Source organism: Plecotus auritus (genome assembly GCF_963455305.1).
Source record: "Plecotus auritus genome assembly, chromosome: 10".
Lineage (NCBI taxonomy): Eukaryota > Metazoa > Chordata > Mammalia > Chiroptera > Vespertilionidae > Plecotus > Plecotus auritus.
Genome location: NC_137785.1, coordinates 8,757,368 through 8,781,277, shown reverse-complemented (window position 1 = coordinate 8,781,277; position 23,910 = coordinate 8,757,368). Strand labels below are relative to the sequence as shown.

Genomic DNA, 23,910 nt, shown 5'->3' with positions numbered 1-23,910 from the left:
GGGACCTATAAGAAGCCACTGACTGCTGCAGGGAGGCAGGTGCTGTGGGCACTCAGGTCTCATTGTGGTGAGCCCCACCTGGGAATCTCCAGTAGAATCACTGGAACTCCTAGAATCTCAGTTGGCTGAATGTGACATGCAGGTGATTGATGGCGCTTACTCTGGCCTTCCAAGATCAATAAAAGTAACAAGATGAGTACTTGTTGCCAGGATTCCAGGGTTAGATTTTTAAGCATTTTCTCCGTTAATTCTCACAACAACCTGGGCAAGTAGAAACTCATATCAAATTGCTGGAAAAAAAAATCAGTATCAGGGAAATGAAGTCAGCTCCCCAAGTTTACACCACAGACAAGTGTCAGATTCCAGGGGCTGGATTTTAACCATTATTTTCTCCAGCGTCAGACACAGTCTCTACCACTGATGAGCAGCCCTCACTGGAGCAGGTACAGGATGAGGACCAGGGTGGCTCAGCTGCAGCTCCTGTTTCCATGGTTACAGTTATGCGTTTCCTCCCAATCCCTTTACATCTCAGAGCCCTTACCCTTGGCCTCCCCGTGTTCAGGGGGACACCATCATTTCTCAGCTGCAGTGGTTTCTCCAGGGGAACCTTCTTTCAGAGTGAGCTGCTGTTTGTCTGCCTCCCCTTTGATCCCAGCACAGAGTTTGACCCACAGGAGACCTCGGGAATTAGGGTTTTGTCTCTGCACCTGTGCCCACATGTTGGGTGTCATGCTGTGATCCCATCCACTGTGATGAATTTCTTGCCTCAATTTGACCCTTCAAATGATGTTCCTATGTGGCAGTGACTTTCACCCTGCAGGAGTGGATACAGTTGGACATGAATTGGGGGACCGAATATTTGGAAGTGATGCTGGAGACCTACATGATCCTGGTCTCATTGGAATGGTGATTACCTCTTATTCATGCATAGGACCGACTGCCCACATGATTCTGTCCCGTATATCACTACTGGCTGAATGAGACAATGGCTCTCACCATTTTTTCTCTGCAGCTCAAATCATGTTCTGAAACCTTGGTCTTCCCAGTCTCCTGTGTCTGCACCCTGGGTCTTTGGGTTGGAACAGAGTCCTTTTGAATAGAAGCCCTCACCGCAGTGCACAGCACACTGGGCCACAACTGAGGTCCTTACTGTGCCTTTCCTGACATTCTACCCTAACTGACGCTCCACACACCACATTTTCTGACTGTAGGTGAAGGTGGTTTTTCAGATGATGGTGTTTGCCATTTTGGCCAGTTATTCTGTTTTTCTGAGTCATTTCCATATATACAGCAGGTATCCATGTTAATAACTTTTTTATCCTTTTCCCCTGTTAACCTATATTGTATCAGTTTAATTATTAAGCCAACTAAAGAACCTAGAAAAGAAGGAAATATTATTTTGCCTTGACAATGTCATTGCCCTCATCTTTCCCAGTCACTCCCCTTAACTCCTTAGAAGAAATGAATACCCTTAGGGTTTGGCCCGTGATGCTGGCTGTGGAAGATTTCACACCTACAAGAAGCCATGCAGAGAGGAAGTTTATTTCACTTTTTAAGAGAGGAAAGGGCCAAGTATTGCTAGTCACTACAGGACAGGGAAGGAAGTGTGGCTTCTGCTTTTCAGCAGTGGCTGTTGCTCAGGGACCAGGAATGGAGGGCCCTTGGGCTGTGCTGAAGTTGTGTAGCTATGAGGGGCTGTTTTTAAAAGTTACAGTTTGTTTGCTTTCCAGGAGACAGTATTCCAGATGTGCTAGGGAGGTGTCTTATCAGTATTTTTCCCAAGCCTAGAAAATATGACTAGAGCAACAGCAACGAAGAGGTCAAAAGGGGCTTGTTTGAAGGGGCGGAGGGAAGGAAACTTTATGCTAACTAGAGACCCCTTGGTCCAAAATATCCCGGAGGTGTGACCACAGCAGGAAGGAGGGGTGTGTAAGACTGGAGCACTGAGAGTACCTTAGCTTGCTCAGCAGTCTGAACAGAGGAGCTGATTGAATTAGAGGAGCCAACAATCTTGGGGTTTAATTAGCAGGCGCTTCTCATATATTGTGGAAGGCCACAGCAAAGAAAAATACCAATTTCTTCTTCTTACAAATGCCTCAACCTCATTTAGGACCTAAGGCTTTATTGACCTGAAGAGTGACTCCTTCTAGGAGACCAAATAAAGGGACACCAGCAATACAGGGAGCATTGTGTTCAGGAGGACATCAGCAATGGGTCCCGGAGTTAATAAACCACTCACTGAATTTCCTCCTCAACCCACAGGTACTAAATCCCCAGTATGGACAAAAATGATGGCACACAGTAAACCTAGCAATCTCAGGGAGCCTGGCATGGCATAGCCAATCTTGCAAACTCAGAGGCTAAAAGTAACCATATAGGATGCTTTGAAGTTAAAACTTTCCAAGTAAAAGCTAGTCACAGGGGTAGTTATGTCCTAGCCTGTTTTTTTGTATTTTGTTTTGTTTTTGCAAAGGGCAAATTTTACCTTATTGAGCCTGTCGTCTTTTTGCATCTGGGATAACAGACCTTTGGATTTTCAGGAACATTTCTGTTTCACAGACTCCTAAGAGCACCATCTCCGAACATAGAAGATCACAGAGCCCCATTTATTATTGTTCTTAGGTTAAATATTGACTGTTACCTAATCGATAAACTTAAAAAGAAGTTTATGTCTATTTTTTTTTTTTACTTTTTATCCATTCTCAGAGATTTCCCTCCTTAGCTTTCCCCCACGTCCTGCTAATTTATCACCAGTGAATGTCATGTAACCCACTTATGTCTTCTCCTTTGAGTCTAATGTATAAAAAAAGGTGCAAAACTGTCCTTCTCCCAAGCATTAACTCAATCTGTTGTTGTTATTCTGCTTCCTGGCACTGTTGCCTGCTTGGGTCACATAAACTTAGAAAAATTCTCAAGTTTGGACATTTCTTACAACACCACCAAAAGCAATTGACTCATGTGAAGCAGGAAATGTTACATGGAGGGGAATCAGCATTTCCAGGGACTCAACTGACTGAAGACAGATTTATGAACAAATTTAGAGCAGACTCAGAACAAAGCAAGGGAGAGCTTTCCTATTGCTTTCAGAGAACAGAAGGAAATGCTCAAGTCTCAGGTGACTTTGTTTTGTGTGTGTGTGTGTGTGTGTGTGTGTGTGTAAAGCTCTCCAGAGGCTGTTTTTTCTTTCTTTCCTTTTTTACCCTCCCATTCCTTCTCTTTGAGATTCTGCACTCCATTCCATGCTTCCATGTCTCTGAATCCACTCCATTCACCACTTTATTATTTTGTTAATTAGATTCCATATTTGAGTCAGCTCAAGTGATACTTGTCTTTCTCTGACTGACTTATTTCTCTTGGTATGATGCTGTCCAGGTCCCTCTTTGCCGTGGGAAAGGGTGAAAATTATTCCTTTTCACTGCTGCATAGTATTCTATGGTATAAATGTTCCACAGGTTTTTTAAAATATATATATTTTTTATTGATTTTAGGGAAGAAGGAAGAGGGAGAGTGAGAAACACCAATGATGAGAATCATTGATCGGCTGCCTGCCGCATGCCCTCACTGGGGATCGAGCCCCCAACCCTGGCATGTGTCCTTGACCAGAATCGAACCCGGGACCCCTCAGTCTGCAGGCTGATGCTCTATCCACTGTGCCAAACCAGCCAGGGCTGTATCACAGCTTTTTAATCCACTCATCAATGGATGGACACTTGGGCTGTTTCCACATATGTGCTACTGTAAATTCTGCTGCTATGAACCTAATGGTGCATACATTTTATCTGATTGTTTCAGGTGTCTTATGATATATTCCAAGAAGTGTAATCACTAGATCAAATGGCAGTTCCATGTTAAATTTTTTGAGGAAAGTCCAGACTGATTTCCATGTCTGTACCAGTTTGCATTCCCACCAGCAGTGCACTAGGGTTCCCTTTTTCCACATCCTCCCCAGCACTTGTCCTTTGTTGATGGGAGCCATTCTGACAGTGGTGGGGTGATACCTAATTGTTGCTTTAATTTGCATCTCTCTGATGATCAGTGACTTTGAGCATTTTTCACATGTCTCTTGGCCATCTTATCCACACTGCAGCCCAGGCAGAGCTGACACTTCGGATGGCATCAGTAGTAGAGCTCTTAAGTATGAGTGTCTGTTTTGTGACATTAACTTTGTATAATGGATTCAATGGAGGCGGGTTAGAGCCAGTTAATGACTTGAGCAACTTCCCCCTGCTACATATGGCCTGAAGGAGACACATGCCTAATGACCTGAATGAAGAAACAATGCCTGCCATTCAGGAAAAGCAGGTCCTGAAGAAAGATATGCAAAACCAGCAGCTAAAGGAAGCCAGGCGGGTCCCCCAGAAACAAATTTATCCTAGAAATCACCTTCCCTGTATGCGCTGGAGGGCCCTGAGAATACTTGGTGTGTTCTTGCGCTATATGCCCCCTAATCCATTCCTTGAGTCAGCTGAGGAAATACGGGATCCTGGCCTTGGAGCCTAGAAACTACATTACCCAGAAGGCTATGCATGGAATGTCACCAGGCTGAGCCAATGGAGGCTCAGATAAGGCAGTTTCCTTTGTCCATTTCTGTGGGGCGGGACTAGTCCTGACGGGGTTTTGTGTTCTCAGTTCTGTCTCAGGGGGTCAGGAGTTCTTGGTCGCAGAGTCCCGTGGAGAAGGCAGGAGAGTGGTTTTCTCCGTCTCACACTTGGGATTGAAGCTCCCGGTCGCTACCGCCATTCCCTGGGCGGCGGCTTCTCCCGCCCCGCTCAGCCCACAGAGTGCAATGGCGGCGCCCCCGCTGAGGAGCTCAGCTGAGGTAAGTGTCCGTCCCCCGGGCCCTCACCGTCTCCTCACACCGAACACCACAGCCCGGGTGCGGGCGGCTGTCACGTCCGCCAGCTCAGCCCCGCATGGAGGACCGTGAGGAAGGCGGAGGGCAGAGAGGAGTGTTGTGGCTTCTGAGGACACAGCAGGTGCAGGGCAGAGAGGACAGGGGTGACTTGCATCTGAGGTTCCCCTGAGGGTGTGGGCTGTGAGGATTGGCGGACAGATCAGAGGCTGCAGGGAGGACGTCACAGCCTCATTGGGGCTTTCCGGGCTGTGGGGTCCATCAGAGGCCTGGGGTGGTCCTGGACCCGGCTGGAAGACAAGCTCTCTCCATGCCATGTGCCAAGTTCATGGGGGAGTCCAGCGAGATCCAGTGGCATTGGAGCAGGAAGGGGGCAGAGCTGAGGGAGTGAACCTGGGTCTGAAGATGGGAAGAGGTTAAAGATTACCCAGTGGTGTGCACATCTGGAGGAAGTGTGAGCTGATGGGCCCCGGGACCTGGTGTGGGGACTTAAAGGCGAAGCATAAACCCAGGCTTGGCTTTGTCTTGGAGGCATGATCTAGGATAGTGATCGGCAAACTCATTAGTCACCAGAGCCAAATATCAACAGTACAATGATTGAAATTTCTTTTGAGAGCCAAATTTTTTATTTTTATTTTTTTTATTTATTTATTTATTTATTTATTTATTTATTTTAAAATATATTTTATTGATATTTCACAGAGAGGAAGGGAGAGGGATAGAGAGCTAGAAACATCGATGAGAGAGAAACATCGATCAGCTGCCTCCTGCACACCTCCCACGGGGGATGTGCCCGCAACCAAGGTACATGCCCTTGACCGGAATCGAACCCGGGACCCTTCAGTTCGCAGGCCGACGCTCTATCCACTGAGCCAAACCGGTTTCGGCGAGAGCCAAATTTTTTAAACTTAAACTATATAGGTAGGTAAATTGTTATTAACTTAATTAGGGTACGACTAAGCTGGCCTTTGCTAAAATCTCAAGGGGCCAAAGAGCCGCATGTGGCTCGGGAGCTGCTGTTTGCCCACCACTGATCTAGGAGACTGCAGTGGTATTGCTTGGCAGGAAGGCTGGGCCTTGGAGTCATAGCCCAGACCTTAAATGGCATTGCTCTCTCCCCTCCCCTCCCCTCCCCCAATCCTTCCCACCCAACCCAGCTGCTCTGCTGAGGGCAATCCCAGTGAGTAATGGGACTGTGATGAGAGAGCAGCCTGCACTGGCATTAGGGCCTGGTGTCCACACTAACCGGGTGCCCTGGAGGAGGTTGAGGGGGGGAAGGTGTGTAAGGAGTAGGAGTGGGGGTTCTCAGGGAGACAGCTCTGGTTTCAATTGTCTCCATTCTGACAGGTTGGCGTGACCTTTGAGGACATTGCCCTGTACTTCTCCAGGGAGGAATGGAGACTCCTTGATGAGGGTCAGAGACAGCTGTACCTGAATGTGATGCTGGAGAACTTTGAACTTCTATCCTCGCTGGGTAAGACCCTCACTCTCACCAGTAACCTGGACTTGGCTTTGGGATTTCCCAGGCCCCATCTCCCAGGGTGTGCTGTGTCCTCCCATGTAGACTGTGGTTCTGCTTGATTTTCCAGTTTCCTGGGTAGTTGCTGTCCTGGGGAGGGTTGGTCTGTTTCCGCTGCTCCCTTCTTTCCTGAAGTCCCAATTCTCCCCGCTGTACTACATTCACAGGGAAGGACTTGGTAGTGTTGTAGGAAGCCTAAGGGTTTTCACCTTGATTAGTGAGGAATGCATCTACAATAATAAAAGTGTAATGTGCTAATTAAACTGGGCAGCCAAACGACCTTATGGACGAATGATATCCTTCCAGACGAAGCTGCCATGGCTGTGCCTGAGGCACATATGATTATGGGCGATCAGGCAGGCTGGCGAGCAGTTAACACGTTAACTGCCCAGCCTGTTTTGTCTTCTGGATGGAAAGTATAGTGTCACTATATGGTGCTTAACGTGTTAAGGGCAATCAGGCAGGCAGCCAGAGTGGTTAGGGGCCATCTGGCAGGCAGGCAATCAGGGGCGATCAAGCAGGCAGGGAGAGTGGTTGGGGCAATCAGGCAGGTAATCCAGCAGTTAGAGGCAATCAAGCAGGCAGGCAAGCCGTTAGGAGCCAGCGGTCCTGGATTGCGAGAGTGCGCAGGTCTGGCTGAGGGACTCCTTCCCCCATTCATGATTTTTGTGCACCGGGCCTCTAGTTTTCTATATTCCTGTTGGTCATTTGTACCTATTTTTCGAAGAATTGTCTCTACATCCTTATCCTTTTTATTAACTGTACTAGAGGCCCGATGCACGAAGATTCATGCAAGAATGGGCCTTCTTTCCCCTGGCTGCCAGTACCGCCTTTGCTCTGGCCAGAGGTGCCTTTCTGCCTTCCCTTGCTGCCCAGAGGCCCGGAGTGCCTGGGCGGTGCTGAACGCCTGCGTCCCACCCCGCCCCCAGTCACTCAGTGCTTGTGTGTGGAAATTAACCCACCATCTTTGTTGGGTTAATTTCCATACTCACTCCTGATTGGCTCATGGGGGTCATGAAGGTATGGTCAATTAGCATGTTACTCTTTTTTTATTTAAATATGTTTTATTGATTTTTTACAGAGAGGAAGGGAGAGGGATAGAAAGTTAGAAACATCGATGAGAGAGAAACATCGATCAGCTGCCTCCTGCACGACCCCCAGTGGGGATGTGCCCGCAACCAAGGCACATGCCCTTGACCGGAATCGAACCCGGGACCCTTCAGTCCACAGGTGGACGCTCTATTCACTGAGCCAAACTGGTTAGGGCATGTTACTCTTATTAGATAGATTTTTTGTTTAATACTAATGTTTGTATGTTTATTTTTCATCCCATAATTTTTCTGAATTTAATTCTTTCTTTTTATCTTCACCTGAATACTGAAAATACTTCTTTCCTTGATTTTTTTTTTCTTTTTAGAGAGAGAGAAAGAGAAAGAAAAACATTGATTGGTTGCCTCCCACATGTACTCCTAATTAGAACAGGACCGGACCTGCAACCCAGGTACCTCTCCTTGACTGGGAATCAAACCCTTAGCCCACCAGTGCACAACCCGGTACTCTCCCCAGTGCGCCACACTGGCTAGGGCTATTTACTTATTCTTTAAATTATTTATTTATTTTTACTATGTTTAATTTCAGGGAGGAAGAGACGAGAGAGAGAGAAACATAAGTGATGAGAGTCATTGATCACATACCTCTTACACAACCCCCACTGGTGATTGAGCCTGCCACCTCTGAAGGTAGCCTGACAAGGAATTGAATTGTGACCTCTTAGTTCATGGATTAATGTTCAGTCCCTGAGCCATACTAGCCATCCTTTATTTATTGATTTTAGAGGCAGGAAGGGAAACAGAGAAAGAGAGAGAGGGAAACATTAATCTGCTGTTCTACACATCTATGCATTCATTGGCTCTCCCCTGCATGTGCTCTGATGGGGGAATCAAACCTATAACGTTGGTGCATAGGGACCACACACTCATTAAGTAAGACACTGTCCATAGTTCTGACTTTTTTTTTTTAATCATTTTCAGGAGCTTATTATACTGGAATCTTGACGAATTTCTCTATGGAGGTTCATGTCTGTCATCTGCTAACATCTCTTAATGGTGCATTGGCTTCATAGTGACAGGTGTAATATCTTTTCTTTCATTTCTTTTTGAACTTATTTGAGGCTTGGTTTTTGTTTTGTTTTGTTGTATTTTTGGTTTTTTAGTGTAGCTAAGGGTTTGAAAAGTTTCGTATCTTTTAAAAAAATGCCTTTTAGGTGTTCCTTTCTTTTGTTTTGTCTCCCTTTTATTCATGTTTATTCTAATATTTATGGTTTCATTTCTTTGCAACTTTTGGGTTTACTTCCCTGTTGTGTTTATAGTTTCCTGAGGTGCCAGGTTACGTTCTTTGTGATGTTTTCTGATAATATAGGCATTTATCCCTATAAAATGTCCTCTTAGATTTACATATTCTGAATGTTATACATAAGCTTTGGTAGGTTGTCTTTTTATTTACTTTGTCTCTAGACTTTATTGAGTGCTGTTCTGTGTTTGGCTACCTTGAAATTCTTATGTATTTATGTATTTATTTATTTATTTTAAATATATTTTATTGATTTTTTACAGAGAGGAAGGGACAGGGATAGAGAGTTAGAAACATCGATGAGAGAAAAACATTGATCAGCTGCCTCTTGCACACCCCCTACTGGGGACATGCCTGCAACCAAGGTACATGCCCTTGACCGGAATCAAACCTGGGACCTTGCAGTCCACCGGTTGACGCTCTATCCACCGAGCCAAACCGGTTTCAGCAAAATTCTTATGTATTTATTTATTACTAGAGGCCCAGTGCACGGATTTGTGCACTGGTTGAGGATGTAGCCCGCGGGGATCGGCTCACTGTGGGAGGACTGCTCATCCCAGTCAGCCAAGTGTCTGTGAACCCACCCTCTGAATGCCTGCTGAATGAGGAAATTAATCTGAGCTGATATTTTGGGGTAATGTCTGGGGTAAAGGAGTGTTCTGTGTCCTGGAGCAGAGAGCTTTGCACCCCAAAGCCACTTGGTGAATGTCCTTGATGTGTGAGGCCAGGTCAGTGACACCATCGGGGATGTTCAGAGCTGCCTTGCTTTAGGATCCTCAGCTATAAGGACAGCCTCCCTTGGGGGTCCAAGTCACGTCCCCTCTTGCCATCCACCTATACCAGCTCGCTGCGCTCTTTCTAGAACACACCTTAGAGAGCCTGCATGGGAGGTCAGGCCAGAGTCTGGATTCTCAGGTATTTGATAGGTTCTTAGACTCGACCTCACCCTGGGCTTGCTAGTGGCTGCTCCCGCTCTGGGAGCACAGTGACCACATTGGAAAACTCCTGCATTGAGCATCTGCCCCTGGTGGTCAGTGCACGTCACAGTGACTGGTCGACTGGTTGTTCTGGTGGTTCCACCATTCGGTCGCTGGGCTTTTATATATATAGATTCCTTTCACACAGAGAGAAAGAGAGGTGGAGAGAGAGAGTAACATCCGTGTGAGTGAGAAACATCAATCTGCTGCTTTCTGGGGCCACACCATGACTGGAAAGGGAACCCACATACTGATAGGTGCCCTGATTGGGTATCAAATCCAAGACCCTTGGATAACAGGACGATGCTCCAGCAAACTGAACCACACTGCCCAGGGCATTCTGTGGTTTTTAAAAACAAAAATTTCCTGTGTTTTTTGAAGAACAGGCTACAGAGCAGAAGCACAGTGGCTGTTATAGGTAACTCTCACCCTTTTATTTTACCACTAGAGGCCCAGTGCGCGAAATTCGTGCACGGGGGGGGGTGGTGTCCCTCAGCCTAGCCTGCACCCTCTCCAATCTGGGACCCCTCGAGGGATTCCGACTGCCCATTTAGGCCCGATCCCACTGGGATCGGGCCTAAATGGGCAGTCGGACATCCCTCTCACAATCCAGGACTGCTGGCTCCCAACTGCTCGCCTGCCTGCCTTCCTGATTGCCCCTAACTGCTTCTGCCTGCCAGCCTGATCACCCCCTAACCACTCCCCTGCCAGCCTGATTGATGCCTAACTGCTCCCCTGCCAGCCTGTTTGCCCCTAACTGCCCTCCCCTGCAGGCCTGGTCACCCCTACTGCCCTCCCCTGCAAGCTTCATTGCCCCCAACTGCCCTCCCTTGCAGGCCTGGTCCCTCCCAACTGCCCTCCCCTGCTGGCCATCTTGTGTCGGCCATCTTGTATCCACATTGGGGCAGCCATCTTTGACCACCTGGCAGCAGCCATCTTGTGTGTTGGAGTGATGGTCAATTTGCATATTACTCTTTTATTAGATAGGATAGTTATCTTAAAATATGTTTGTTCACCCAGTTTTCTGTCATCCTTTCTATTTAGTTCTTCTTTATTTGGTGTTCCATATTACTGTTTGTCTTCATTATAGTCTTGTTCCCATATTCTGTGGGGGGTTTTTGTTCATGGATATCTGTCTACTTACTCTGGGATGGGGAATAGTTCTCTTAGCTCTGATTCTGCCATCTTGCTGATGTCACTCTCAGAGATCTTTTTCCTGTGATCTCACTTGTGCTTTGTTGTCCTACCACGGTGCTGACGATCCAGCTTTTCAGTATTTCTTTTAAGATTTGCATCTTTGCCTGGCCAGTTTAGCTTACTGGTTGAATATCAAACTGTGAACCACAAGGTCACGGGTTTGATTCCCAGTCAGGGCATATGCTCAAGTTGTGGGCTCGTTCCCTAGTGGTGGGCATGCAGGAGGCAGTCAATCAATGACTCTCTCTCATCATTGAAGTTTCTCTCTCTCTCTCCCTCTCCCTTCCACTCTGAAATCATTAAAAATATATTTTACAAAAAGATTTGCATTGCCCTAGCCAATTTGGCTTAGTGGATAGAGTGTTGGCCTGTGGACTCGAGGGTTCCAGGTTCAATTCCGGTCAAGGGCATATGCCCAGGTTGTGGGTTCGATCCTCGGTAGGGGGTGTGTAGGAGGCAGTCAATCAACGATTCTCTCTCATCATTGATGTTTCTATCTCTCTATCCCTCTCCCTTCCTCTCGGAAATCAATACAAGTATATTAAAAAAAAAAAAAAAAAAAAAAGGTCTGCATCATTTATCCCAACAAATGGCTCAACTGGGATGTAAGAGGCAGAATCATTTCTGCATCACAGAAGAAACATGACTTTATCAATGACAGGATAGACCTAGAGGAGGTCTTGCCTTGGTGAAGGGCTGTGGGGGTGGTTTTCATGCCTGGGCTTTATTACATTCATAACTAGGAACCCATTTTATTCAATAGTGTTTTGTTAACATTGCCCACTCTTCACCCAATTCTATTACTTCTTGCTTAATATTGACATTTTGGCAAGGACTCATTTTTAATAGTGATCATTGTATTCGGATTCCCAACCGATGGATAACCTTAACCTCTTTAAACTTCGCACCTCTACCTCTTTCACGCATCTCTCTTTACTGCAGTCCAACGTTGGTCCATACCTGCAGAGCCTGAGAGTGCACATATATTATTATATTGACAGTGAACATCATGTGCTCTAATACAGTTGATTTTTATGGGTTTGAGCACATTGAAATTACCCTACACAGACTCACATGAAAGGTCCTAAAGGAAACCATTTGTGGAGAAACAATGAGCAGAACCTACCTCTCTTCTTTGTGTCTCCTCCTGTGCTTCTCTCTCCCCCTTGCTGAGATATTCATCATCCACTGACCTTTGGGGCCACGTTATGTATAACATCCATTTTCTCAAAGTCTAACTTACTCGTCTTAAAAAATCATTCAGTGGAATCATATCCAGTCATCATAGATAAACACTTGTGAAGATATTGTTTTTATCAGGTTAACATGTACTTCAACAGCGTTTTATTTTGTTCAGGTTGCTGCTGTGGACAAGAGAATGTGGAGGCTCCGACTGAACAGAACGTTTCTGTAAGAGTGTCACAGGCAAGGAATCCCAAGTTAGCCTTGTCTTCCCAGAAGAGCCACCCCTGTGAGAGTTGTGGGCTAGTCATGGGAAACATTCTCCACGAGATGGATCTGCAGGGGACACAACACCCACAGATACTGTGGAGATGTGGGGCATGTGCAAAACAGTTTTATTTCAGTGCAAAATGTCACCAGCAGCATGTGAGAGAGACTTTCATTAGAGGTGCGGACAGGATCTCACTTCCAAACAGCTGCAATTTCAATGTGTCCCAGAATCAATTCCCATGCAGGGAGGTTGGGCAGGGTGTCCTTACCGGGTCAGAACACCTCCAGCTAACGGCTACTCAGACCAGGGACAGTACAAATGTTATTTCGACATGTGGGATGACGTTTCAAAGGAGAAGAAATTATTACACCAGAAAAGAATGTAAGAATGACATTAGCTGCAACCACACGTTTATTCAGGAAAAGGGTGTCCATGCTGGAAGTCAGTGTTTTGTGGTCCCTGAATGTGGAAAATATTTTACCAAATTTTCTAGCTCTCATTATCAACAGAGAGGTCACAGTGGAGAAAAGCCTTATGAGTGCAGTGAATGTGAGAAAGCTTTTACCAGTAGAAATGGCCTCCGTTATCATCAGAGAGTTCACAGTGGAGAAAGGCCTTATGAATGCAATGAATGTGGGAAATCTTTTACCAGTAGCACTGACCTTCGTCGTCATCAGAGAGTTCACACTGGAGAAAGGCCTTACCAGTGCAGTGAATGTGGAAAAGCTTTCAGCAGTAGGAACAGCCTAGGTGATCATCAAGTTTTGCACACTGGAGAAAGGCCTCATAAGTGTAGTGAATGTGGGAAAGCTTTTACCAGTAGCAATGGCCTCCATTATCATCACAGAGTTCACACTGGAGAAAGGCCTTATCAGTGCAGTGAATGTGGGAAATCTTTTACCAAGAGCACTGGCCTTCGTCGTCATCAGAGAGTTCACACTGGAGAAAAGCCTTTTAAATGCAGTGAATGTGGGAAATCCTTTACAAGGATTGATAGCCTTCTAATTCACCGGAGATTTCACACTGGAGAAAGTCCTTATGAGTGCAGTGAATGTGGGAAATCGTTTACCAGGAACAGTAGCCTCCGTAATCATCAAAGTTTTCACACTGGAGAAAGGCCTTTTCAATGCAGTGAATGTGGAAAATCTTTTACTACTAACACTCACCTTCATAGTCATCAGAGAGTTCATACAGGAGAAAAGTATTATAAATGCAGTGAATGTGGGAAATCTTTTACAAGTAGCAACGGTCTTCAATATCATCAGAGAACTCACACTGGAAAAGCCATTTTGAGTGCAATTAATGTGAGATATCTCTCAGCCTAATTTGTAAATTAACTCTGCACAGAAGAATCCAAATGTGAAAAATTTGCTATGTAGGAAATGTCGTTCTTAATGAGGACTTAACAATTGTATAAGAAAATACGTGAAGTCTCATTAGTCTGAATTATATCTCATACATTTAATCATGTACATTATGTAATGTTCCCGCAACTATTTTTGCTGTTGAGTTTACTTGTTTTTATGTTGGAAACATATGTAGCTCTGTTGCACTTTCTAACATACAGAGATGTCTTGCCAGGTCTATGTCACTGCACATTTCTGTTGCTGAAAGTATTTCACCTGAACCACCTATAAGGCCCCTACAGATGGCATCAATCACCATCCTCATGTGCCCAGGGAAGCTAACTCTGTTGGCTAATTTGTTGAAGAAAATTAGGAATAGCTGAGCCCTTGTTTCTTAATTGTTTTCCCTCTCACCAGTTTGCACGTGGCACTGATTCGTGTTGGCTGCACAAAACATAATGTTGCAAAGGGACTGCCATTCCCATGGTCGCACTTTCCCTACATGACAGTGATGAATTTGTTGAGTGCATTAGTCATCAATGCAAGAATTGCCAGTCTCATGTCTCTTTCCTTTGTAAAATAATGAAGGCTTTTTCCTAAGGCTTCTTGATACTTGCATATTCTATTTATTCTGTGGGTTAGCTTATAAGGAGATGTGGGCTCTCCAGGCATGATGAGGTGAACAACTTTTGTGGGGTCTCAAACATTCTTTGCTTTTCCAGGAACAGTATGGTGCAGAAATTAGCTCAGCAGTGTTTGCCAAGTTTACATTGCTGCCCATATTTTCCTAGGAAATACTGTGGCCTCTCTAGTCCTCATGTGAAGATGGATGCTTTGGGACACAGAGATCACTCCATAGAGGCGGTAGCTGTGACAACATCAAGTATGTTTTCCAGCAGTGTGAATTTTTTCTTGTTTTCAAGGAATGTCCTACACTTGAAGGTAATCTCTTGCCCAGGACTTCCAGAGGGCCATGTGCCCTAATGCCTACAATTCCATGGGTGATGGTCACTTGGTGGAGGATCATCAAAGTTAGGGGAAACCCTTTCACTGCAAAAACACTGATCTAATCAGTTTTGCAGGGGACTGCAGCCCATTAGATGGATTTTTTCTCATCTAAACGTGCATCTATGAACGTTTCTGAGAAAAAGACTACGGGAGCGGTGTGTACACAGATGTGAGGATCTCTAGGCATGTTTATCTTCTGTGGACACAGTCATTGTCATTGAATATAATCAAGAGGTTGTGTGGCTTCCTATATCCTCTCACATGTTCACCTCAGAGCCATTGGTGAGCTGGCAGAAAAGGATGGATAAAGGCAACGGTGTCTCTCATTTAGGGATGGGGCTTTTGTGATTCAGACAGCATTCTTGTTGGTTTGGGTGAAAGTTCTTTATTGCTTGTTACATTTTCTGTCACTGAGGCGATATTCTCGCCCAGAGGGCATAAGAAGGTGGATTGCAGATAGATTTGCCAAACCTATTTTTCCAATATATTTGAATTTACACATTTTTAAATCTTGAAACATTTTTGAAAGCTATAATGAGTAAAATAGCTGTTTAGTATAGTATTTTGTAAATTTTCCTGTGTGCATGAAACTGAAACCATCATTATAGTCATAATGCTGACTATATCTGTCACTGTGTAATTGCATCATGACCTCTTTTAACCTGTCCCCAATCTTCACAGCTTTCCTAATAATGGTGGATTTACATTCCATTTGAATAGAGTACTTTGCTTTTTCTAAGTATTTTACTGCTTTAATTTATATTTCATAAATACTTGGAGTTTCATTAAAGATATATTAGTAACCCATTTTTTTCTGATAAATATTCTTACCTTTGAATATATCACCAATAGTTTATCCATTTTTTGAATATTTGGTTATTTCTAATAAAGTTGGTATCAACATTTCTATATAATTCTTTATATAGATATGTTTTATTTACCTTTGTCAGAAATTGAGTGCATAATCTGAGTCATTGAGTGTTCGAATGTTTCAATTTACAAAGATTAGCACATTGTGGTCTAAACTGAATATATTATTATGGATGTTGTGGTTCAGTTCTTTGGGTGTGATCCCAAGTACAGAAGGGTTGCCAGTTGAATTACTTGGCGTGTCCCTGGGTTGTGGGCTAGCTTCCTGGAATGGGGGGTGCAGGAAATGGCTGGACTATGTTGCACTCTTGCATTGTGTTTCTCTTCCTCACCCTTCTCGTCTCTCCAAAAATTAATAAAATCCTTGTGCCCATCTGGCATGACTCAGTCATTGAGCTTTGACCTATGAACCAGGTGGTCATGGGTCGAGTCCAGGTCAGGGTACATTCTGGAGTTGCTAGCTCAAACCCCAGTGTGGGGTGTGCAGGAGGCAGCCAGTCAATGATTCTCTCTCATCATTGTTGCTTCTATCTCTGCCTTCCTTTCTAAAGACAATAAATATATCTTTTTTAAAAATTAATGAACTATTCCTTTAAAATAAACTGGTTGTACCTTTTGGCATTTTTCCTCCAGTGTGTGAGGTATTGTCAAGCACCACATTTTAGGGCAGTGGTCGCCAACTGGTGGTCCATGGACCACTGGTGGTCTGTGAGGACTGAAAGGTTGGCAATTGCTGTCCTAGAGAATATTTTGTTGGATCAATCATTCTTTATCTAAAAACTAGGGGCCCAGTACATGAATTCATGCGCATTGACAGGAAATTAATTAGGAGAAATATTTTAATATCACTGTTCACCCTTTTTTTTTTTTATAATAGAAGTGTCAGAGATGAAAGAAAATTAGTGAAGTTTACATGAAAATAATATAGATATTGAACATTAAATAAACAATAACAACATGATATAAAAACAAAGACGGAATGTAACAAGAACAAAAATATGATATAAAAACAATATTGATAACAACAATGACTGATAAATTGATTAAGCTTATTCTAACACTAAGGCCAGTGTCAGATGGGGACAAATCAATTCTTGAAATCAGAACAACCTCACCTCTGCAATCCTATTAATTCTTCAGCTTCGATTATGTTAGGTCATAATCTTTTGATAATAAATCTAGTACCATTTACAGTAGCATGGTGATTGTACCTACTTTCAATTCTAATTTATGATATGGCATTCCTGAGGGAGTAATACTTTTAAGAAAATAGAAGGGAAAAATTTCCTTTTGGGCATCATCCATTGAATCTAGTATTATTGTCGATTACACTGTCGTCTCTGAGTCTTAATGCAATATTCGTTCCCCAGCCTTTTTCACCATGTGGGAAAAGAATAGGATATGTCATTGCATCTAATGTAGGAAACAGGATACTGATTGGTTTCATTTTAGTGGCATTGGGACGATTGGGATCTGGTTTACAAAGAATGAGCAAGTCCCTTTCAAAAGGAGGTTCTCCATATTCATTTCTGAATATAATGGCAACTTCAGTTACACGGGGATAATTATATCTAACTGGATCACTATTATGATCTAGGGAGAGGAAGCCAGGTGTTACTACTGGAAGTCATTACCCAGATAGTTGGACATTTAGTATATTTGCATCTTACATATATAGATATATAAAGAGATATTGTATAATTTTGTCATTCTACCTCAATGTTGTTTGATTGTATTTTTTCCAGGAATTTATGGGGTGCTATTTTTCAGAAGTGCATTTGTTGAATCTCTGTCTTTGTTAAAACATCTTATTATATGTTCTGCCTAATGTACTATGAGTTTGGGCAATTTTCTTTCTTTTTTATATATTTATACTAGAGGCCTGGTGCAGGAATTCATGCATTGGTGGCATCTAGCTGTCCACCCCCATCAGGGTGGGCGGGGCTGATCAGAGGCGGGGCTGGCTAGGGGGAAGGGCCACGGACAATTGGCCAGCCAGCCCCATCCCTGATTGGGGTGTGGGAGAGCCCTTCAGTGGGGTGCCATGGGCGGGTCCAGCTGGGGTGAGTTATTAACATTAAGGATCTTTGCAGGGTGTATACACGTTTGCTGTTGGCTTTTTACAGCAGCGTAGTATTTCATTGTGTAGATGTACCACAGTTTTCTAATCCACTCATCTGCGGATGGGCACTTAGGCTGTTTCCAAATCTTAGCTGTTGTAAATTGTGCTGCTATGAACATAGTTGTACATATATCCTTTCTGATTCGTGATTCTAATTTCATGAGATATATCCTAGAAGTGGGATCACTGGATCAAATGGGAGTTCCATTTTTAACTTTTGAAGGAAACTCCATAGTGTTTTCCACAGTGGCTGCACTAGTGTGCAATCCCACCAGCAGTGGACCAGGGTTCCTTTTTCTCTGCAGCCTCACCAGCATTTGGCATTTGTTGATTTTTTGAGGCAATTTTCTTTAACAAAAAGACAGTGGAGTGCTTGCTTCGGCAGCATATATACTAAAATTGAAACGATATAGAGAAGATTAGCATGTCCCCTGCGCAAGGATGACACGCAAATTCAAGAAGCGTTCCATATTTTCTTTTTAATGAAAAAAAAATTATTATTATTTTTTTTTAGTTTTGAGAGGCATTGGGGGTCAGAGGAGCTTCAGCTAAAGGAGCTAAAGACTCTCCTTGACTCAGGACCCATGCTTTTTATTAACACAAATTGTCCCAAGGCAAGGTGGAAATAATACATTTCAAAGGGAAGGGTACAAAAACATTGTCAGATTGGGGAATAGCCTACAGCTGTTCAGGTGTTTGGCCAACAGGAGACAATAACGTGTAGATTAAGATGCCCTGAGCTGTCTGGCAGCAAACGATTATCCTATTCAGTTTTGGGGGACATGCTATTTAGCCATTCCAACAGGTAATTACGTTATGTGAATCCTCTCTTTTGAGCCCCAAGCTTCATTAAATTTTTTTTAAATATATTTTTATTGATTTTTTACAGAGAGAAAAGGAGAGGGATAGAGAGTGAGAAACATCGATGAGAGAGAAACATCGACCAGCTGCCTCCTGCACACTTCCTACTGGGTATGTGTCCGCAACCAAGGTACATGCCCTTGACCAGAATCGAACCTGGGACCCTTGAGTCCGCAGGCTGATGCTCTATCCACTGAGCCAAACTGGTTAGGGCTTCATCAACCTTTTGATAAAACTCTTGTAATTATGACATGCTGGAATTGGCAGCCGGCATCTCACCCTTTTTGATTTTTTAAATTTAACAAGTATGTTTTAAGATTTTTAAATTCAATGGAAAGGACAGAGTTCTATCAAGTCCCTTTAAATTGCTGTCAGACACTAAAAGAATCAGCCTGCAGTCAGTTTCTTTCTGGGCCAACAATTCCTTGAGTTCCAATTTCAATGTCCAATAGTTCTTTATGTGTAATCTCAGCAATGATATTTCTGTTCTGGATGGTGGACAAATGGTGTCAATGCAGGTTCAACTTTCTCTGGTTTGGTCTGGGGCAACCTGCAGTGACGCACAGCTGCTGACTGCAACATTGGAACAACAAAGATGGATACTGGAATTTTACTCATTTTGTACCTTTTTTGCTTTAGGAAAAAAAGTTTTTTTGTATTGAAATAATGTTTTAATATTTTTTACTTTTTAATAAATATTTAGTTGATTTTTAAATCATTCTTATTGATTTCATAGAGCAAGGAAGAGGGAGAGAGACAGAAACATGAATGATGATAGCCCAGCCAGCATGGATCTCTGGATCCACATGGACCTATGATCCAGGAGTTCACAGTTCCATTTCCAATCACGGCACATACCTACATGCTGGGGTAGATTCCCTAGTATGGGGCATGCAGGAGGCACCTGATCAATGATTCTCTCTCATTATTGATCTTTCTCTCTCTCTCCCTCTCCTGGTACCCCAGCCTCTGCCTGCAGAGACATTCCCAGGCCAGGCATTTCCTACACCCCCGATGACTGCAAGCACCTTTGTCTTTGGGTGCATTTTAGTAAGAAATGGTACTTGTAAGTAGCCACTGACTCTGCTGCAGGAGGCAGGTGCTGTGGGCACTCAGGTCTCATTGTGGTGTGCCCCATCTGGGAATCTCCAACAGACTCGCTACAACTCCCTGAATCTCAGTTGGCTGAATGTGACATGCAGATGATTGATGGTGCTTACTTTGGCCTCACAAGATCAATAAAAGTAACAAGCTGAGTACTTGTTAATGTTACAGAACACCGGAGCAAAACCAAGCAACGCTTAGAGAAAGGGAGTTACATTTTATTATAATTACATGCGGGCCCAGAGAAAAATGATGTCTTTCAAATTTTGACCCCTGACTTTGGAGGAAACTTTTCTCTATTTGTACTTTTTTTCAGTCCTTTATCTCCCAAATTTGGAATGAGTCTTCCAGACCTGCTCAGAAAGAAGGCCTGGGTGCTGGGAAAGAGCCAGGAGACCATATCTCAAGGCCTCACCTGGTGCCAGCACTGAAAACTCTGTCTGGGGCACAGTACATGGCCTCTCTGGAATGGGAGCAGTCTTATTTTCCTTATTATTTAATCAAGCAGACATTTATAAAAGCCAAAATAACAGGGTTAAATTTTCCAACAGCTTTTTAAATATAAGATGGATGCTTCATTCCCCACTGATTTTATGTACATGAGTCAAATCATTGACTCTTTTGGGTCATTTTTGGGGAGGTAGTTATATTGACCCCGAGGACCATAAGTTTGATAGAATTAATTCTCTGCCGAATGAAGTCAGTTGGCCAGTTTATAAGATAAGGGCCCGAAATGAGGGCCATGAGTAATCTTTAGAGGGTCCAAATGGTCTTGGACTCTATATTTTGCCTGGGCTTTTTAAGCCTGGTGTGATGAAGCCATGTCGGGATCCCATCGACCTTGACTGCCGGGTGCGGGGGGGGGGGGGGCGGTGGTCAAGATGACATTGTGTGGAGAAACCAAGATGGCGGCATAGGTAAACACCTGAACTGCTGCTTGGCACAACAATTTCAAAACTACAACTAAAAGACAAAATGGACATCATCCAGAACCACAGGAAGGCTGGCTAAGTGGAAAATCTACAATCAGAAGGAAAGAGAAAAGCGCACTGACACTCACAGGAGCTGCGGAAGGCAGAGGTACAGAGGCGGGAGCGGAGAGGGATGGCAACTGAGTACGCGGCTGGCTTTCTCGATCGGAAGGAAGACTAAAGCTCCTGACCACTCTGAACTCCAGTTCCGGGTGAGACTCTGGGAACCCAGACTCATACGGGGAGAAACTGGACAGTCTGGCACTGGGCGAGAATCGAGGGCAGCTTTCTCTCAGAGGTGCTTGTAGCGATTACCGTGGGACACTGAGACCCAGGGACCTCTTAGGGCAGGGCTGATGGGAAGCCATTGCTGTTTGCTCCGCCCTGAGACTCCGCCCCATTCAAGCAGAGTGTAGAGGCTTTTGCATATGACTGGCCTGGTCCTTTGAATTCTAAACTTACCTAACAAACTGCAGCAGAGTCAGTGAGACCCAGAACATCCAAAAGAAGGCCCAAGGCCCTATAGCAGCTTGCATTGCTTCACAGCTGGGCCTCATCTGGGCACCTCCAAAACCCAAACAAAGAAGAGGAATCTGCAGAGCTCTCCTTAGCTCCTGCTGGGTGGTCTCAGGCAGAGGTTAAATTAGCACCTCCTTGGAGATCCAAGAGCCAGTGTATCCAGGGGTCAGAGTGGGACCATCCAGATTACAACTCTTCAGATCCATAAGGGACACACTCATGGGGCAGACTCAGTGAGCACCAAAACCCCACTGAAGCAAGTCTTGTCTCATAAAAGGGTCTTCAGCACAGAAGTTCTCCCAGCATAGACACAGCTGATCCTCACAGCCAATTGGCCTGGAGGTCAAATCCTCCCAGTGATAACAACAACAATCAAGGCTAAACGACAACAAGACTGTGCACACAGCCCACAAAGGGGTGCACCAAGAGTGTCCACCTCAGGTAACTGGAGAGGCTGAGCCACTGGGCCATATAGGACACTCACACAAAAAGCCACACGATCAACTCAGGAAAGCAGCCAAAATGCGTAGACAAAGAAACAGATCACAAATAAGAGAAATGGAGGAAAGCAAACGACTGGATATAGAATTAAAACCACAGTTATAAGGTTTTTCAAGAATTTTCTTGAAAAGGCCAATAAATTTAGTTAGACCCTTGAGGATATGAAAAAGGACCAACTAGAAATTAAGCATACACTGACTGAAATAAAAAATAATATACAGAGATCTAACAGCAGACTAGAGGATCGCAAGAATCAAGTCAAAGATTTGAAATACAAAGAAGCAAAAAACACCCAACTGGAAAAGCAAAAAGAAAAAAGAATCCAAAAATATGAACATAGTGTAAGGAGCCTCTGGGACAACTTCAAGCATACCAACATCCGAATTATGGGGGTGCCAGAAGAAGAGAGAGAGCAAGATACTGAAAACCTATTTGAAGAAATAGTGACAGAAAATTTTTCCCACCTGGTGAAAGAAATAGACTTTCAAGTCCAGGAAGCGCACAGAACCCCAAACAAAAGGAATCCAAAGAGGACCACACCAAGACACATCATAATTAAAATAGCAAAAGCAAAAGACAAAGAGAGAATATTAAAAGCAACAAAAGAAAAACAGTTACCTACAAGGGAGCACCCATAAGATTGTCAGCTGATTTCTCAACAGAAACTATGCAGGCCAGACGGGAGTGGCAAGAAATATTCAAAGTGATGAATAGCAAGAACCTACAACCAAGATTACTCTACCTAGCAAAGCTATCATTCAGAATTGAAGGTCAGATAAAGAGCTTCACAGATAAGTTCATCACCAACAAACCAGTATTATATGAAATGCTCAAAGGTATTCTTTAAGAAGAGAAAGAAGAAAAAGGTAAATATAAAAAAATTATGAACAACAAATACATATCTATCAACAAGTGAATCTAAAAATCAAGTGAATAAAAAATCTGATGAACAGAATAAACTGGTGAATGTAATAGAATCAGGGGCATAGAAAGGGAGTGGTCTCACAATTCTCGGGGTAAAGGGGTGTGGGGGGTGTGGGAAAAGACTGTATAGATATCGTATACCTATGGATGAGGACAGTGCCGGGGTAAGGGCAGAGGATGGGATGGGGACCGGGTGGAGAGAAGCTATGAGGGTGGGGGGAGAAGAACAATTGTAATAATCTGAATAATAAAGATTTATTTTTTAAAAAGGATGATAGTGTGTGGTACTTTCCAGGTAGGAGTCAGTCCATGGGTGGCAAATTTCTTTACCTAAATAGAGTCACCAGGTTGGATGGGATGGACCGGATCAGAAGTTGGTATAGGCAGAGCGTCTCAGATGTGTTTCTGGACTGCTTCCTGGGTGGACTGCAAAGTCTGTAAGAACTTGAGTAAAGATTGGTTATGGATTTCAGCTTTTCTAGATTGGGTTTCCATGTAAGCTGGTGAGGTGGGTAGATCAGGGTCTGGAAGAGTCACTAGAATCTGTTGAGGCCCCACTGGTTTTAAGGCAGCCTTCCGGGGTGCTTCGTCTGCATCCTTAACAAGTGTAGTAGCGGCTGCTACTGCCCTGAGGCAGGCGGGCTACCTAGACACAATGGGGTCAAGTATTTTGGATAAGTAGGCTACCGGCCTTTTTTTAGGGGCCGAGACTTTGGGTATGAACCCCTTTGCTTATGCCCCTTGTCTCACATACGTAGAGGTGGAACGACTTAGTTACATTTGGTAGAGCTGGTTGGCCCATTGTCCTTGCTCTGTTCATGTCTGTCTAACTGCCTAATATAGCCCCTCAAGGATTCTGGCTCTCAATTCATTCAGGGAAAATGGACATCGGTGGGGCTCCTCCATCTCAGCAGGGTGAGAGTCTTCCACCCTACCCAGTGAATCCCACCACCACTACCCCAACTCATACCCACTCCGGAGCAGTTTTCAGCTCTCTCTTCCTCCCTCAGTCAGAGCAGATGCTGTCTCTAATAAAGACCCACTGTAAATCCATCAGGAAGGGCAGGAAGGTCACAGATCTTGGGACCACATGATTCTCTGCTTGATAGAAGGGCTGCAAAAGGCAGCCCAGAAAGCAGTCAATTATGATCCTGCAGTCTCTCCCTTGCCCCACACAGGCCATGAGAAAATGCACCAATCTTAATCCAGCAAGCCTTTGTTTAAACTTCTCTGGGTTGTAACCTTTACAAATTTTATCCCTTTAAATTAAGCTTAGCCCTAACCGGTTTGGCTCAGTGGATAGAGCGTCGACCTGCAGACTGAAGGGTCCCAGGTTC

General features: G+C 44.1%; 1 protein-coding gene across 1 annotated transcript; it reads left to right on the top strand.

The window, feature by feature from the left end:
• Positions 1-4,592: 4,592 nt before the first annotated feature.
• Positions 4,593-16,165, top strand: LOC308235009 (uncharacterized protein). Its single transcript, XM_080643597.1, has 3 exons — positions 4,593-4,819; positions 6,200-6,326; positions 12,252-16,165. Exons 1-3 carry the CDS (start codon positions 4,787-4,789, stop codon positions 13,670-13,672), a joined length of 1,581 nt encoding a protein of 526 aa, XP_080499723.1. The 5' UTR covers positions 4,593-4,786; the 3' UTR covers positions 13,673-16,165.
• The last annotated feature ends 7,745 nt before the right edge of the window (positions 16,166-23,910 follow it).

Bases quoted from the DNA above. Each gene is read 5' to 3' on its own strand.
- LOC308235009 (XM_080643597.1), top strand. From the start codon at position 4,787: ATGGCGGCGCCCCCGCTGAGGAGCTCAGCTGAG. The intron at 4,820-6,199 runs GTAAGTGTCCGT...CCATTCTGACAG, and splicing joins CGCTGAGGAGCTCAGCTGAG to GTTGGCGTGACCTTTGAGGA. The intron at 6,327-12,251 runs GTAAGACCCTCA...TATTTTGTTCAG, and splicing joins TGAACTTCTATCCTCGCTGG to GTTGCTGCTGTGGACAAGAG.